The sequence below is a fragment of the Heterodontus francisci genome, chromosome 2, assembly GCF_036365525.1.
Source record: "Heterodontus francisci isolate sHetFra1 chromosome 2, sHetFra1.hap1, whole genome shotgun sequence".
In the NCBI taxonomy this organism is placed as follows: Eukaryota; Metazoa; Chordata; class Chondrichthyes; order Heterodontiformes; family Heterodontidae; genus Heterodontus; species Heterodontus francisci.
The window spans coordinates 36,793,275-36,812,170 of NC_090372.1; the positions used below are offsets into that span (position 1 = coordinate 36,793,275).

Consider the following 18,896-nt stretch of genomic DNA (forward strand, 5'->3'; position numbering starts at 1 on the left):
TAATAGTTCCCAGCGGTACCACTATCTGGTGAACAAACATCCATTCTTCGTTAGCAGGTCTGTGAGGAGGTCTCCACTTCCTCATCAGAATCCCATTTTTAATATAGTAGCCTTCCGGAACTCCCTTTGCTTCAGCTTCCATTAGAGCCGATTGTGCCACTTTATTTAACTCTGGATCGACTGGCTGAGACTTGATCAGAGAAGACTTACTGAACATTTCCTTCAGATTACACAAAATCCCCAAAGAAAGTTTCAGATATTCGGCTATCTGTCTGTGGTGCCAATTTTACCTCCGATAATGGAACTTTTTTAGCCATTGCTCGGGTCACTACATATGAAGGAAAAGTTCCTGGAACCTTTTCCTGCAACTGCTCTGTCTCTTTGACTTCACTTGGACTTTCCATGACTACTGAAGAAACTACTATCTTCGCTCTGGCCAAATCATTCCCCCCGGAGTTGGTCAACTCCATCTACAAGCAAACTATGAACAACTCCTACAGTTATCGTTCCCAACATTAGGTCACACTTCAGGTGCACCCGATACAAAGGTACGGGTATATACTCTCCACTGATACCAATCACTAAACTTTGGCATTCAATGCGCACTCTGGTGGAAAAGTTATGCCTTTCCTTAGCAAGGGTGGCTCCTGTACTCCCAAATATAACTATAGGTTTATCTGCCTCACTTGAGGGATAAGGAGTTACTTTTCCTTTTGACAAGAATTCCCTATAACTCTCAGGTATCTTGTTCACGTCCCCCGCACTCACAGCGGTTTTTGTACTTTGCCTTTGAGTTGCAGTCAGAGCTACAGCCTGATCTGTCATAATCCTGGTCAGGACCCCTTTCTCTGCATTGGCTTTGTGTACCCCAATAAGTCCCATGGGTTTACCCTGCAACTTGCGGCAATGGAAACACTTAGGCTTGTAGACCTCACTTCCACCCTTAGCATCTTCCTTTCTGGCCTGAGGAGGCGATCCCAGGGTGTTCCCAGCTATCCCTTCTTGTCCCTGGCTACTTGCCTTCCTTTCACCCTCCCACCTTCTATCGTTCTCTGGTTTGTGGGGATGACGGACAAAGTGTTTGGTCTTGTATACAAGCTCATTATCACCAGTGATCTCAGCTGCTGGCTGTTGAAACCTTCTGGTTCTCTACATGGGTTCTTATTAACGCAGGGAGTGAATTTTTAACTTCTTCAAGGAGAACTATTTCCCTAAGATTCTCATATGTGGCCTCTACCTTTAGTGCCCACATCCAACGATCAAAATTAATTTGCTTTACCCTCTCAAATTCTGTGCAAGTCTGCCCAGACTGTCTCTGGAGGTTCCGAAATTTCTGCCTATAAGCTTCAGGGACTAACTCCATACGCAGCGAGAATAGCCTGTTTTGCCATCTCATAATCCTCAGAAAGCATGGCAAAACTTCATGAGCTCTGCCCATCAACCTGCTCAGCACGAGCAGTGTCCAGCTTTCCTTCGGCCTTCCTTAATATGTCTGGCTATCTTTTCAAAACAAATGAAAAATGCCTCTACGTCCCTTTCCTTAAACTTTGGGAGGGCTTGCACAAATTTAAACAGCTCTCCACTGGATCCTGGGCTGGGGTCAGTTCTTTCCTCACCACAAATTTCACTGGAGTCAAGGCCACCCCTTTGTTTTAGTTCCAGCTTTTTAAAATTCGAATTGCTTTCCTCCTCTTCAACTTATTCTCTTTCCTGCCACTCTGCTTGCTCCCTTTGAAATTGTAGTTCAAGTTTTCTCATGTCTCTTTCCTGTTCAAGCTATTTCAACTGCAACTGAATTTTAGATAATTCAACTGAATAACCATCTGGATCGCCTTTTTCTTCTTCCAATTTCAAATGCTGTGCTATTACTTCAATTATGTCTGCTTTCTTAGCTCCTAGTTTTAACTCCAACTCCAATTTTTCTGCCAATGCTATGAGCCTAACCTTGTTTAAGTTTCTCAAATCATTCAATGATAAGTCCTCCTTCTCTAGAAAGGTCGTAGCAACTGACAAATCCATTCCGGTAATGTAAACTTTAATGCACAAGAAATCTAGTTTTTCCTTTTCCTCTTTTCAGTTCTTATTACCCCACTTACAATTGCATGTTGTCGGCTTTGGGTTATCCTACACAGAGCCCCCAATTATATGTTACGACTGAGGAGGGAGAACTTTTCTAGTTCCACTTCTCCACAGGTCACAACATATTTTAAATGTTTACCCAGTTACCAATACGGTCAATCATACACTCTACTCTTTATCCCAGAATAAAATACACTAACGTGTTTTTAATAAATAACAAAATTATCAAATTATTATAAAACAAGACTTATCCAGTAACGAAGCAAAGCATTAACACACAGATTGAAGTATGAAAGTTCCCTTCTTAAATAACCAACACGCACACACACACACTCACTCACACCGGTTAAAGGAAAAAAATCAAGAAATATTCACTGCAAAGGTTTTAATTTTACAAAAAAAAAGACAAAAAAGAATACTTGGCCAAATATTTGTTAGTTCTTGAAGAAAAAGGATGAGATATGTTGTGTCCCCAAATGGCAAACAGTCTGGCGTCTAAGTGCATGTGGACGGTCACTGGGATCTTTTCTGGGGCAGTTCTTTTCAGGTGCCGTCGAGAATTAATCTGGCAAGCCTTCCAGGAGCATCTCAGGAGAAATGCGCATCAGGGGTTTTAGTTCTCAGACACTGGATTTGCAGGGTTTTACAAAGAGGTAGAGAAAGAGGAGCTGAGTGTTTTTCAGCAGGCTACAAACTTAACTGCTTTCAGCACAGTCCACAGCCCAAATGAATCAAAAACAATACCGCAAAAGCGAAACCTCCTGACCAGCATAAATCTTGACACGTCACCTCTCTGTAAACAGCTTCCCCTAAGTCACCAAGGTTTCTGACGTTTATTGAGCTCAAGGCATGTGAAATCTAGTAAAGGTTTGTTTGCAAACAAGACCTCTCAGTGACCCTTGTAAAAAAAAACTCATTGATAGAATCTTTTCAGTTTTCCCAAATGAACCAATGTCCATAATTCTAAAATACAACTCCTCAAGAAATATATTTTTTTTTAAATAGAAGCACTTTAATAACAAAGGATAACTGAGGCAGGCTGGGATTGCCAGGAAAATCTTACTTACTGGGCAAGTGGGAGTGCTCAGGGGTAGAATCATCTTCAGTTGGAGAGGAGGAACTTTCAGTGACTAACTGCACAACTTACAGGTCCTTTTCGTTTTGATTCTTTACACCACTCACCATTTTTAACATGCATTATTCAGTCTCCCTTGGCATCACTGATGAGGTGGTCAAGGCTAAGGGCAGTATTCATGTACTGAGTAAGGTTAGAGGGTGAGGTATACTTGGACCAATGAGGGAAAAGAGTCGGAGAAGAGACAGTGGGCAAGAGAGCAAGTTGGAGAGGATGGATTATGACAGATCAGAAAAGATGGGAAAAAGATAGAGGAGAGAAGAATGCAAGGTAGGGAAGAAAGGATGGGCTGGGAGGCTGCTTCTATGCCTGAGAACGTCAACGCAAGCTCAAGCAGCAGCACCTGATCTTTCGATTAGGCCTTGCGGACTGAACATTGAGTTCAATAAATTCAATAAAACCCATATACCTGAGAGAAGGCGACACTTCACTTCTTCATTCTGAACTGAAAATTGAACCTAAGTGTCAGGCAGCAACCCAGTACTGCTTCAATTTTTACTTTAAGGGCAATTTTTTTCATTCTTTTAATAACTTCCTGGTTCAATACCAACAGAAACATGAAGCAAGTGGCCTAAAAGGCCATTACGAGCAATCAGAAAGATACAAGGGAGGAAGTCCATTTTACCCATCCTTGTACATTCATGCAGCGAGCAGATTCTAGTCTTAGAGTGGCAGTTTCAGTAAAGCAGCAGCCTAACTGTACATAAGAAATGAATTACATCTCATTAAGAACAGAGAAGATGGTAAAAGGGGGGGGGGGGGGGGGTGTGGCATTGTTAATCAAGGAGAGTATTACGGCGGCAGAAAGGACGTTTGAGGACTCGTCTACTGAGGTAGTATGGGCCGAGGTTAGAAACAGGAGAGAAGAGGTCACCCTGTTGGGAGTTTTCTATAGACCTCCGAATAGTTCCAGAGATGTAGAGGAAAGGATAGCGAAGATGATTCTCGACAGGAGCGAGAGTAACAGGGTAGTTGTTATGGGGGACTTTAACTTTCCAAATATCGACTGGAAATACTATAGTTCGAGTACTTTAGATGGGTCAGTTTTTGTCCAGTGTGTGCAGGAGGGTTTTCTGACACAGTATGTAGACAGGCCAACCAGGGGCGATGCCACATTGGATTTGGTACTGGGTAATGAACCCGGCCAGGTGTTAGATTTAGATGTAGGTGAGCACTTTGGTGATAGTGATCACAATTCGGTTAGGTTTACCTTAGCGATGGGCAGGGACAGGTATCTACCGAAGGGCAAGAATTATAGCTGGGGGAAAGGAAATTATGATGCGATTAGGCAAGATTTAGGATGCGTAGGATGGGGAAGGAAACTGCAGGGGATGGGAACAATCGAAATGTGGAGCTTATTCAAGGAGCAGCTACTGCGTGTCCTTGATAAGTATGTACCTGTCAGGCAGGGAGGAAGTTGTCGAGCGAGGGAGCCGTGGTTTACTAAAGAAGTTGAAGCGCTTGTCAAGAGGAAGAAGAAGGCTTATGTTAGGATGAGACGTGAAGGCTCAGTTAGGGCGCTTGAGAGTTACAAGCTAGCCAGGAAGGATCTAAAGGGAGAGCTAAGAAGAGCAAGGAGAGGACACGAGAAGTCATTGGCGGATAGGATCAAGGAAAACCCTAAGGCTTTCTATAGGTATATCAGGAATAAAAGAATGACTAGAGTTAGATTAGGGCCAATCAAGGATAGTAGTGGGAAGTTGCGTGTGGAATCAGAGGAGATAGGGGAAGCGTTAAATGAATATTTTTCGGCAGTATTTACAGTAGAGAAAGAAAATGTTGTCGAGGAGAATACTGAGCATCAGACTACTAGGCTAGATGGGATTGAGGTTCACAAGGAGGAGGTGTTTGCAATTTTGGAAAGTGTGAAAATAGATAAGTCCCCTGGGCCAGATGGGATTTATCCTAGGATTCTCTGGGAAGCCAGGGAGGAGATTGCAGAGTCTTTGTCCTTGATCTTTATGTCGTCATTGTCGACAGGAATAGTGCCGGAAGACTGGAGGATAGCAAATGTTGTCCCCTTGTTCAAGAAGGGGAGTAGAGACAGCCCTGGTAATTATAGACCTGTGAGCCTTACTTCGGTTGTGGGTAAAATGTTGGAAAACGTTATAAGAGATAGGATTTATAATCATCTTGAAAAGAATAAGTTCATTAGAGATAGTCAGCACGGTTTTGTGAAGGGTAGGTCGTGCCTCACAAACTTTATTGAGTTTTTCGAGAAGGTGACCAAACAGGTGGATGAGGGTAAAGCAGTGGATGTGGTGTATATGGATTTCAGTAAGGCGTTTGATAAGGTTCCCCATGGTAGGCTATTGCAGAAAATACGGAAGTATGGGGTTGAAGGTGATTTAGAGCTTTGGATCAGAAATTGGCTAGCTGAAAGAAGACAGAGGGTGGTGGTTGATGGCAAATGTTCATCCTGGAGTTTAGTTACTCGTGGTGTACCGCAAGGATCTGTTTTGGGGCCACTGCTGTTTGTCATTTTTATAAATGACCTGGAAGAGGGTGTAGAAGGGTGGGTTAGTAAATTTGCGGATGACACGAAGGTCGGTGGAGTTGTGGATAGTGCCGAAGGATGTTGTAGGTTACAGAGGGACATAGATAGGCTGCAGAGCTGGGCTGAGAGATGGTAAATGGAGTTTAATGCGGAAAAGTGTGAGGTGATTCACTTTGGAAGGAGTAACAGGAATGCAGAGTACTGGGCTAATGGGAAGATTCTTAGTAGTGTAGATGAACAGAGAGATCTTGGTGTCCAGGTGCATAAATCCCTGAAGGTTGCTACCCAGGTTAATAGGGCTGTTAAGAAGGCATATGGTGTGTTAGCTTTTATTAGTAGGGGGATCGAGTTTCAGAGCCACGAGGTCATGCTGCAGCTGTACAAAACTCTGGTGAGGCCGCACCTGGAGTATTGCGTGCAGTTCTGGTCACCGCATTATAGGAAGGATGTGGAAGCTTTGGAAAGGGTGCAGAGGAGATTTACTAGGATGTTGCCTGGTATGGAGGGAAGGTCTTACGAGGAAAGGCTGAGGGACTTGAGGTTGTTTTCGTTGGAGAGAAGGAGGAGGAGAGGTGATTTAATAGAGACATATAAGATAATCAGAGGGTTAGATAGGGTGGATAGTGAGAGTCTTTTTCCTCGGATGGTGATGGCAAACACGAGGGGACATAGCTTTAAGTTGAGGGGTGATAGATATAGGACAGATGTTAGAGGTAGTTTCTTTACTCAGAGAGTAGTAGGGGCGTTGAACGCCCTGCCTGCAACAGTAGTAGACTCGCCAACTGTAAGGGCATTTAAGTGGTCATTGGATAGACATATGGATGAAAATGGAATAGTGTAGGTCAGATGGTTTCACAGGTCGGCGCAACATCGAGGGCCGAAGGGCCTGTACTGCGCTGTAATGTTCTAATTCTAATTCATCTCCACTAGATTCAAAACAAGATCCCAATGGTGAAAGAGCTATGTTGCAACCAACAAGCCTTTTCATCTTTACCCCGCAGAAGTATGAATCCATGCATGTAACCATCAGGTTTTGTTTTACCTGTTCCTAGAAGTTACTGTCTCTCTAGTTACAGTTGATTTTTACTTCCACTAGACTATTTGATGAAATTCTATTCAAATTTTTCAGCAGAATATTTGTTTGAGCTCATCTTCCTTTGCAGTGTAAATAAACCACAACATGAACAAACATATTGGCCCAAATGCTAATGCAAATGCAAGTTCCGAGCGGGGGATTGCATGCATTAAACCCCAAAGTAAAGTTAGCAGGTCGACTTCTCCACTTCAAACTGTTGGAACATGTTACAATTAATTTGGGATTTTGTGTCTCCAAGCTGTGCAGCAGGCATGATGCACACTAGCACAACACTATCTGAGGTCCACTATCTAAAGAGCTAATGCAGAAATTGAATTTTCAGGAGCCAGGAGGTGTTTAGCATAGATTCACACAGAGCAAGGCCAGCATCCAGATTCAATTATCCTTTCCTTGAATTAATACTGGGTGTGGTGGAGAAAGACTTTTTTCAGCAATTGGAGGAAGTACGCTGCTGTCACTTATATCTAACCTTCAGTCACTCACATGTCTGTTCTTTCGCCCTTTCTAGAAGGGGGCACTAAAACAAGTGAGAGAGAGAAAGGGCTGGAGGTGGGTTGCCACCAATTGTGCAGTTTACAGATGCAGAGCAGTAGGCCATGTAAATAAGTGTAACATCTGCGTTCCTCACAGTTGGAAGTGGAGAGCGTAGAAACTAGCAGATGCCTGGTGACAGAATTAATAATTCTGACACACATGGTGACTTCATTTCATTAATGGTTAAACTATGAGACAACTGAGTATGCTAGTTGCCAAGATTGTTATTTTGCCACTACACATCTTTTTTCTGTATTTCAGGGCCTTCACGCATAGAGCTGAAGTCGCAGGAGATGCACAAGGACAATTCCTCAGAGGACCTCATTCCATCTGAGGGTGCACCGTAACAGGATGTATTGCCATCCACCAGCACAAATACTCACACTTTGGTGTGTCCATTTTGAGAGCTAGCTGAGTTTTCACCTGGTGATTTACAATACAAAAATCAGCATAAGCAGGCACTAGTGGCAGGGACAGCTGTAGATATAGTCCACCCTGGGGGGGCGCATAATCATCTCCAAGCTCTGTTCAGCTGGACACAGACGCTAAACCCCAAGAGCCATCATTGAGAAGAACAATACAGGTACTGGAATAACATTATGAGGCACCAACTGATGAGCCAGTCTCTACAACAGTGGAAAGGACGGAGGCGTCCAACTCCAGCAGTAGTGGATTGATGATGCAAGTGAACGTGAGAATGTCTGCCATGGAAAGAGTAGCTGCCTCTGTGGAGCTTCAAGCACAGCTCTCAAATGAGTCTATGCAGGCCATGACCACAGCAGTGCAGGAGATTGCTTTTAAATTTACTCTCTCAGTGCTGTTAGATAGGGAGTTCCAGCAACAATGAAGGAACAGTAATGTATTTCCCAGTCAGGATGGCGTGTGACTTTCAGGGGAACTTGGAGGTGGTGATATTCCCATGTGCCTGCTGCCCTTGTCCTTTGAGGTGATACAGACCACAGTTTTGTGAGGTGCTATGGAAAAAGCCTTGATGAGCTGCTGCAGTGCATCTTGAAGATGGTACACACTGCAGAGATGAGTGCTTGTAGTGGAAAGAGCGAATGTTGAAGGTGGTGGATGGGGTGCAAATCAAGCAAACTGCTTTACTTTCCAGTTTCTTGAGTTCTCTTGGTAATGGACTTATCCAAGCAAGTGCAGAATATTCCATCACACTCCCGACTTGTGTCTGATAACTGGTAGAAAGGCTCTAGGGAGTCAGGAGGTATGCCACTCACTATATAATACCCAGCTTTTGTAGCCATAGTTTTTATGTGGCTGGTACAGTTAAGTTTTTGGTCAATGGTGGATGTTGATGGTGGGGGATTCGATAATGGTAATGCCATTGAATGTCAAGGGGAGGTGGTTAATGTTAATTGTGTTTAATCATATGCTGGTGCAGGGTGTTAATTAGCATCTGACTTGAGTAGATATAAGGAAACATTGAAACTGGGTGAAGGTTTGAGTGACAAGGTGCAGGTTTGTAATCTTTTTACTTTGTAAAATAAATGCAACTTTGAGTGAAGATTGGTTCCAGGATAATCCTTCAATAACAAGTTTTCTCAAATATAACAGTTAGATGCTCTCTTGGTGGAGATGGTCATTATCTGGCACTTGCATAGCACGAATGCAAGGAAGGCAGCATTTTCACCCCTCAAGTGTAATTAGGTGGATTCGACAGCCGGATTCGTATATCGAAGTCGTTTCAGCATTCTCTCAAAGGGGTGGATTTTCAGCAGGTCTTGAAATTAGTTTCTTGTCGTCTTATTACGAGGAGGTCAGTGTTCTGTACTGGTGGTCTTGAAAAGGAACAGGCTTCGGGGCCTTAAGATGTGGTAGTCTCCAATTTTAAGGCATTGGTGTTTTGCCTTTCCTGCTGTCTCTGCAGCTGCTGTTTGCAGACTGCCCAGTCTCTCCTGGTGCTTGGAGTAATAAGATTCGATATCTGCCAATGTGTTTCAGTTGGGTGACCACCTGATCAATACTTCTATTGTCCATCCAGAATGATCTGAAGTGCGAAGGCATTGCTACACAATGGGGGATGGATGGTGGCCATTCACACCTACTTAAGATTTAACTGGTTTCTTGCAGCTCTCTGTTAAATTTCGAGCTCAGAGACAGTGAGTCTAGGAGTCCATAGATGTTCAGCTTTGGGTAAGACCACAAACAATAGGTAGTGTGAATTCCACAAAGGTTTTTGTCTTGGTATGTTCATTCCAGGGAGGCACTTCATCCACGGTCATTCAATGAGGAATTTCCCAGAGGTTTGAGATACTTTCAAGTCTGGGCTGAAATTGCAAGTCACCTTACCCTCGACAGCCAACTTACACAGCATTTTAATGTCCATTGTCGTTCATTTAAAAAGAAAGTTCAGTTCCAGAAGATTCTATGCTGAATACAGTCCATGTTTAAGGTTATGAATAGGCCACGGTGGTAGTGCCACACAACACAATGACCATCTCCAACAAGAGATAATCTAACCATCTCCCCTTGACATTCAACGGCATTACCATCGCTGAATCCCCCACTATCAACATCCTAGGGGCTACCATTGACCAGAAACTGAACTGGAGTAGCCATATAAATACCGTGGCTACAAGAGTAGGTCAGAGGCTAGGAATCCTGAGGCGAGCAACTCACCTCCTGACTCCCCAGAGCCTGTCCACCATCTACAAGGCACAAGTCAGGAGTGTGATGGAATACTCTCCACTTGCCTGGATGGGTGCAGCTCCAACAACACTCAAGAAGCTCCACACCATCCAGGACAAAGCAGCCCGCTTGATTGGCACCCCATCTACAAACATTCACTCCCTCCACCATCGACGCACAGTGGCAGCAGTATGTAACATCTATAAGATGCACTGCAGCAATGCACCAAGGCTCGTTAGACAGCACCTTCCAAACCCGCGACCTCTACCAACTAGAAGGACAAGGGCAGCAAATGCATGGGAACACCACCACCTGCAAGTTCCCCTCCAAGTCACACACCATCCTGACTTGGAACTATATCGCCGTTCCTTCACTGTCGCTGGGTCAAAATCTTGGAACTCCCTTCCGAACAGCACTGTGGGTGTACCTACCTCACATGGACTGCAGCGGTTCAAGAAGGCAGCTCACCACCACCTTCTCAAGGGCAATTAGGGATGGGCAATAAATGCTGGCATAGCTAGTGACGCCCACATCCCATGAATGAATAAAAAAGAGAGCCAGTGCAGACATGATGGACCGAATGGCCTCCTTCTACACTGTAAAGATCCTGTGATTATCCCTCCCTCGGCCAGTAACCAACAAGCAGTTTTAAGGGGGTAGTCCTTGTCTGCTACCAGCCAGTTCTTAGGTTCATTTCCTGGTACAAAATGGTCAAGAATGTTGGACTGAGGCAATATCAAACCATCATGACAGCTCCCAGAGAATCTTAAGCACACCTGCATGAACCTTATTTCATGGTTGCATGCCAGTTGTGCACTGATGGAACAAAATCCCTTGCAGTTGATAAAATCTCCTGGTTGATCTGGCAGTCCTTGGATTGCCACTTGTGTGCAATCGACGGTACCTTGTACCTGTGGGAAGTCAGACAGAGAGGCAAATGCGAGTACACACTCATTCTGGCTATCGTTTTCGTAGGAGAGGTTGACATAAGTTGACACACTAGAAAACAACCCACCCGTGACCTGCTTCATACATTTATGTACAACTGAGTGAGCGACCCTCAAGATGTCTCAGTTGGTGCACTAGAAGGCGCCAGAAGCAAAGAAATTGAGAGCAATGGTGACTGTGACAGAGATGGGCAATGTGTGGCCACCAGTTCCAGCACGACACAGCTCTTCTTGAAGGAGGCTCAAGGAAGCTAAGCCTCTGCCTGCAGACCCTTTCACATGGGTAGTGCCTCCTGTGACCTCGGCCTCTCTGCCGTGCACCTGATCCCAACACAGCCTAATATTCTTGGCATGGATGGCGACTGTCATCCTCATATAATGTTCTGTTTAAGTCATCCATGGTGCACCCATCTTGATGCTGTCTGTTTGAAAGACTCTAAATTTCTCAAAAACCTCTATGCTCATAAGAATTCTCTGTAAAAAGCTTGCCAGAGAGAACTGACAAAGCAGTGTAAACACTGAGGCTTTACTGATGTTGGACAATTTTAACTTTTAAACAGACATTTAAACTTACTGCCTCTAACACAGGTTTCCCAGAGCTCAGGAAACTTGCCAGTGAAAAGGAGGCAAGATTGAGCGGTACGTTATGGAGGTGTTTAATCAATTCCAAATCACCTCATTATCATGTACTAATAATGTAAACAGCTGTGCTAATTACCGATCCGCTTGTCCAAATGATTCCGCCGCCTTTAGCAAGCAAGTTACTTGCACACAGGCAAACATGCCTCCATTAAACCCGGAAGGGGTCGCATTGGAGGCGGGTTATGGTTGTGCTTGGAATTACTACAATTTTTCATTCCCTCCCGACTCCTATCCACCAGTTCTTGTGGAGTTAAAACTCCCCACATGCTGTTTAATGATCCGAAAAAGGAGCAAAAATAAATCACAGACATGAAAATTTCTTCCACGTTAGGAAATCATATAAGAGCAAGTGTGTACTTTATATACCGCTGCAAAAACCATCCAAATACTGCACTCAATTTACCAATGTTCTAGGTTTTTACAAGTTTTAAGATACTTCAGATAAAGAACACGCCAGATCCAAACCAAGTGCACACAAATATCAAAGAACCAATGTAAATTTTCTGAAGAGTTGAATTTTTCAGGTGAAGTATTAGAAGAGTTCTCTTACCCCAATAACACTCAATCCTTTGAGATAGTCCATCCGTGGTTGGGCTTGAGGAACACATCCAGCAACTACCACCTTTTTATTTTGTTCTTGAGCTTTTCTGAAGTGGAAATAACAGGATATGGAATTAGAGTAATATTTTACATATAGTCTAACTTGGGTCAAGAAAATTATAACTCAAATACTAATTTAGCACATTTTTAAAAATAAAACTAAGTTTACCTTTTATTAAATCTCTCATAATGGTTAGAAACAAAGTGAACAGTCCACAGTACTTAACCTATGAACAAATTAAAGCAGACCCTTTATAAACTTCTTCATAATTATTACTTTCTCCTGTTACTAAGAAGATTTCCAATGTAGAACACACATTTAGTATGACAGACCTAATTATTAATACAAGTATTCACAGACTATGTTTAATGTCACTGCCAATTTGTTTTGCAAAACTCAATCAAGAGACATTTCCTTTCAAAACCTCAAACTTAAGTCTTTTATATTGCCAAATTACTTTCATGTGATTTGCACTTTTTGAATAACCAGACTGGCAAAGCCCACAGTGATGTTGCAATGTGACAACCTGAAAAGTTGCAAAAATTGATGAACTTCAAAAAATTGACAGTACCAATACAGCAGGCAACCCAAAATAGTCCAAATATCCTATAACTACATTCTATGTACACAGAAACCTGGATTCGTCATTATTTGAGCTGGAGTATACCCTACTTTGGGCGGCACAGTGGCGCAGTGGTTAGCACCGCAGCCTCACAGCTCCAGCGACCCGGGTTCAATTCTGGGTACTGCCTGAGTGGAGTTTGCAAGTTCTCCCTGTGACCGCGTGGATTTTCGCCAGGTGCTCCAGTTTCTTCCCACAGCCAAAGACTTGCAGGTTGATAGGTAAATTGGCCATTATAAATTGCCCCTAGTATAGGTAGGTGGTAGGGGAATATAGGGAAGGTGGGGATGTGGTAGGAGTATGGGATTAGTGTAGGATTAGCATAAATGGGTGGTTGATGGTCAGCACAGACTCGGTGGGCCGAAGGGCCTGTTTCAGTGCTGTATCTCTAAATAAATAAATACATTTCAATAACTTATATTGCAAAAGTGTGGAAAAAAATGTAGGACTTTCCTTCATTTCTTCTGAATTGTGAATTATTGATAATACGCATTGGCACTCTTTGTTTATAAATCTGATTGTTAATTGGTTTTAAAATCTCTCACACAGTTGTCACAATTATAGAGGCACTTTTCACATCCCCCTCGTCTCCAATTTATGCTGGCATTCTTCTCTGTCTCGTATGCCAGCATATTTCAATTGGTAGAACTCGTCTCTGAATCAGAAGGTTGTGGCTTCAAACCCCACCCCTCAATATAAGTCAAAATTCCAGGGCAGTGCTAAGGGTGTGCAGTATTGTCAGAGATTCCATCCTTTTCATGCAACATCAAACCAAGACCCTGGCTCAGGTCAACATTAAAGACGGCACTGTTCAGAGAGAAGCAGGGAATTCTTGGAATATGCTGGCAAATATAACCCTCATTAACCATTTTTTAAAAACTTAACTGGTCATTATTCTCACTGTAGTTTGGGGAACTGTGCTGTATGCAAAATGGCTGCCATGATTCCAACAAGAGTGATTCATTGCATGCTAAGTCTTATGCAATATTTGAGACATAAAACGATGAAAATCTTTCTTCCCCGCTCATATTCGCACCAACACTTCTCTGCCTTAATTCTTGCTGGCACTCTTCTGCCTTTCTTTCTGCAAAGGGCTTTTAACAAAGGAAGATGCCCCAAGGTGTATTAGGAGACAGTACGAAAAAGCAAAGTTGTAATGGGGTGTTTGAGAGTTTGGAGGGGGTCACAGAGATAGGGAAAGGCAAGGCCATGGAGGGATTTAAACAGAATAATCAGAATCTGAGGCACAGGTGAATTGGGAGCCAGAAGGGTCACTGACCTGAAACGTTAACTCTGCTTCTCTCTCCACAGATGCTGCCAGACCTGCTGAGTATTTCCAGCATTTCTTGTTTTTATTTTAGTGATCATCACGTGATGGGGGGATTAGGACTTGGTATGGGATAGAATATGGTCTGCATTTAACCTCCTCTCAAAAATTCTTATCACCAAGCAAGCCTTTGACCAAAAAATTACAGCTAACAAGTATTGCTCTTCTAGCATCAGTGCTGGCTGGGGACAATTCCAGAAATTTGGGATCTAGAACTGTTTGCATAATTGCACAGGTATGGATGTTTCATTTTTAAGGCAAAGTAAATTCTTAAAATATAGCACCACTTTTACAGAAGTATACGAAAGTCCGATTATACAGCCGAACAGAAATATCAAGCGTAGTGTTTGACTGATCCTGTTTTACAGAGTACGCAACGAACTTGCTTTGTTTGGCGATACCTGTATCGCATGTGGCACTCGGGCACTTATCCCTAAGACACTACAGCAACGTGTATTGCCTCATAGCCATGAAGGACATCCAGGCTTTGTTAAGATGAAACAACGATCCCGTGAAGTAGTCTGGTGGCCAGGAATAGATCGCTGTATAGGGGTGTTCATTAGGGACTGCATAGCTTGTGCACTCACTGAGAAATCTGTTAAACCTTGTCCTGTGCCTCGAAAACTGACCCTATGGCCAACGAAACCACGGCAACAGCTTCAAGTTGATATTTTTGGAGAAGTGCAAGCAGCCCCTATGAATCAACATTTTCTGCTTGTTGTCCATGATCTCCACAGCAAATGGTCAGAAATTGCTACAACAAGTTCCATTACAACCACTTCAGTCATCAACATCCTGGACAAATTATTTACAAAATAGGGTTTGCCGGGGACCATCACTACAGACATTGGACCGCAGTTTATCTCAAGTCAATTCATGAAATTCCTAGCCAGTTATGAAATCCATCACCATCTGACATCACACTACAACCCACAATCGAATGGTGGCGTTGAACGGTTCAACAGGGTGATAAAGGAAAGTCTGAAAAGCTAGTATGTCTGAGGGGAGAACATTTAAACAGTCCGTTCACATCCTACTCCGCACATACCGATAAACCCCACACTGTCTAGCCAGCAAGACTACAACCGAACTTATGATAGGTCATAACTTTCACATGCCACTGACCATTCTCAAGCCACCACTACCAGTTAACGAGGAGGTCAGAGCGAAAGCAGATGAAATCGCATGTCGAAAAGAGAAAACAAAAACATACTTGGACAAATGTACGCTAGGGAACCACAGTTTAAAGTTGGAGATTGGGCTCGAATCAAACGGCCAAATTGCGACCACAAACTTACTTCATCAGAATCAGGTCCAAAGCAGATTAAACATTTGCTCGGTACAAATGCTTATTTGTTGACTGACGACAGCAGGTAGAATGCAAGACATTTAATAGGGAGCAGACCAGGATATTCTGAGGATAGTGGTTATAAGGATACATTTCCTTTTCCTCTGAATGATATTGATAATCCGCCTCATCAAGCCGACCAAATAAATCCACAACCTCAAATTCGTAGATCTAATCGAAGACCTAAGAGACCTTCCTATCTCAAAGACTATCTCTGTACATAGAGAAAACTGACAAGTTGAATGCTAAGAAATAACCTGATGTGTATATGTTTGTTGTTTAGAATATGTTAAGGTAAAAATAAGGTCTTTAGTCAAAAGGGGGAAAAATATAGTGTTTGACTGATCAGTTCTGATTGCTTAAACCAGTATGGAGCTAGAGAGAAGTGGAATTGTGGGAGATTTCTGGAAGTTTCCGGGAGACATTTTGAATCCGTTTAACAGACACAGGCTGCTGTTAAGATATGTGCTCCAACCTGTAAGACCTTTTATTGTTAATGTTAATGTGCTTTAAAAAAACCAGTTGGTTATTTAACACAGTGTGATATTTGCATTGCTCAGAGCTAAATCGGATATCAAAATTAAACCCAGTGACCCAGCGTAAACACATCAAGGATCTCCTATGGTGCAATTTGAGAGTAAATGTCTTCCACTCTTAAATGTCTTCATACCAGAGGATGATTATAATGTGGAATTTTCTGCCACAAACTGTTCAAGCAAAATTCAAATTCTTGAAAAAAAAAGGAATTTGTTGCTTGAAAAAGAAATATGAAAAGGTACTGGGATTGGGTGAAGCAGTGAATTAAACTCGTGACTCATTCAGATCAAAATACTGGCACTCTCATGATGGACATGTTTCTGGATTGTAACATTTCATGATTCACAAGATAAACAAGTTGTCACCTCTACGTTCAACTTCTCCAATGCTCATCCTACATCCAAAACTCTATAACCGTGTCCTAATTTGCGCCATGTTCCATTTCCCATCACCCATGCCCTCACAGACCTCAAATATCCCTGTCCCTAACCAAATTCCAACAACTTACAATGTTAGTGCATGCCCACCACTCTCTAACCCTGGCCATTCTCCACTCCCCTCCAACACCTCTCTAACCAAAACTCTAGCCATTACCTATAATTCTCCTATCATGTTCACCTATTTTAAACTGTATGGAATGCCTTGCAACATTTACTACAATAAGCTGCTATACAAATGCAAGCCCTTGTATACTTTTAGCGGCTGCTATAGCACAGTGACACATGAGGTCAAAGGTAAGCTGGCCTTCTCATTCTGTCACCTACAGCGAGGGTATGAAGGTCTTTAGGATTCCCTCAGTTTGCTAGCAGCAACTTTGAAAGATTTGTTGTAGTGTGCACCATCTACAAGATGCAAAGCAACTTGCCAAGGCTCCTTTGACAGCACCTTCCAAGCCAATGACCGCTACCACCCATAAGAACAAGGGCAGCAGATGCATGGGACCATCACCTTTAAGTTCCCCTCCAAGCCACACACCATTCTGACTTCGAACTATATCGCTGTTCCTTCCCTGTCGCTGGGTCAAAATTCTGGAACAGCCTCCTTAACAGCACTGCGGGTGTACCTACATCATGTGGACTGCAGCAGTTCAAGGCGGCTCACCACCACCTGTTCAAGGGCAATTAGGGATGAACAATAAATGCTGGCCTTGCCAGCAACACTCAAATCCCGAGAACGAATTTTTAAAAATCAAGGTGCCGAAGAAACTTGTTTTTGCCTCCAGGTATAAGAGGTGGTATTGTGATTGCTCACTGCAGGTGAGTGTTAACTTATTCCACATTTCTAAATTTCCAAAAACTGACACATTTCACATCTTTTTCACAAATTCTCAAAAGCTGGTAATGCTCAGCACATTGCTAAACAGCTGTGTACACTTAGCTCACCCAAGTTCATCAACTTTAACACTTAGGTTGGCTTAATTTTTGAAACCTATATGTGTTGATTTCATGATATACTGGGTCTTGCAGTTAAATGTGCTGATGGCTCTTCCTATTACTCTTGGGGTCAGCACACCAGCCAACTTTTATCTAACTCAAGAATCTGTCTTTGAATTGCACCAAGTCTTAGCTACGAAGTGGCTTGTGAGGACTTTGCCTTCCATTTGGCAAACTCAAGACTGGACTCAATCAGACTGAAGAAATATGTTATTGCCTGCTATTCTTCTGCTTAGCAGCCTCCAACACCTCCACCAAAAGGCAACAAAGTAGCTTATTCTAGTCAAAGCTATTTTCTCCTCAAACTTTTCTTGCAAAAGCTCCAACCTTGCACTTTGCAGCAAGGTTTCAGACTCCATTCACACGGCTGTTGTAGAAAAGATCTTACCGTACTCCATCAGACTGCAAAGTATATTATGGAAAGAGGTGCAGAGGATATGTGAATATGCATTACTTGTAAGCAAGTAACTTATATTTCTGCATAAATTGCAGTACTTTTCAATGTGGCTAATAATTCTGATTAGGCTGGAAAAAGCAATTGCTAACAGAAGATCAGTATTGTAGGATCCAAAAATCGTTTCAGTCCTCAAAGACCTCAAAAAGGATGACACCAATACTTCAAGATTGTTTGCTATCAGTCTCCCCAAAAGGACAGTATGATCATTTAAAAAGGTCTTGCAGCCTTTGGGTTAGTTACTTCATGTGCTACAGTATGGAACTGAACGATACAGACCAGAAGGTCCTCAAGTTTCATTCCTAGCCTCGTGAATTAATCAATCTTAGCCACAGTGGTGATAGGACACACAAACAGCCTTAGCACCCTCAATCAGGAAAGCAGAAAAACACAAGATCAGTTAAGTGTTTTGGCTCCATATGGTTATGCAAAATCTTGTCATTTGTGGATACCAAGGTAGGACAGGATTAATCCTGACTGTGACGTCCCCTGCTGTTGTTTGGGCCCACAGATAAATGGCCATTTGGGCAAGTCAATTCTCCCAGCGTCCTGGCCAACGGTTATGCCTCAGCCACCAGCTAAAACCAATCATATGATAATTTATTTCATTGTGTTTGTGGGTACTTGTGGTGCGCAAACTTGTGTTTCCTACAGCAGCGACTGCCCTTAAGCGCTTTGACAACTTTCTGCTCTTCTTCAAGTAGACCCATGGATATTTTAAAATCCAGTGAAACAATGAAGGGGAGAGGGGGCAACGGCAGCAGGGAGAAGACAGAAAAATGCAAATGCAGGAAATCTGAAAATAGGTACAGAAAATGTTGGAAACACAACTGATCAACAACTTTAAAAAAACATCCTGAAGCAAACCCCCACCAGAGCTGTATTCTTAAAGGAACCATTCTCCCCCTACCCTAGACACCACTGCAGCCCCATTTACCCCAGCACCTTTTAACTCAAAGAGAATTGGATATAGCGAATATTGTGCTCAAGTCCAGAAA

The 18,896-nt window shown here is 42.9% G+C and overlaps 1 protein-coding gene across 3 annotated transcripts in view; it reads right to left on the reverse strand.

Annotated features, from left to right (window-relative positions):
* cdkal1 (CDK5 regulatory subunit associated protein 1-like 1) overlaps positions 1-18,896 on the reverse strand; it is a 1,149,347-nt gene that overhangs the window by 834,968 nt on the left and 295,483 nt on the right. For all 3 annotated transcript variants that reach the window (XM_068056978.1, XM_068056983.1, XM_068056992.1), the window contains exon 5: positions 12,127-12,223. In XM_068056978.1, the coding sequence (XP_067913079.1) occupies positions 12,127-12,223 (97 nt within the window). The remainder of the gene's footprint in view (positions 1-12,126; positions 12,224-18,896) is intronic.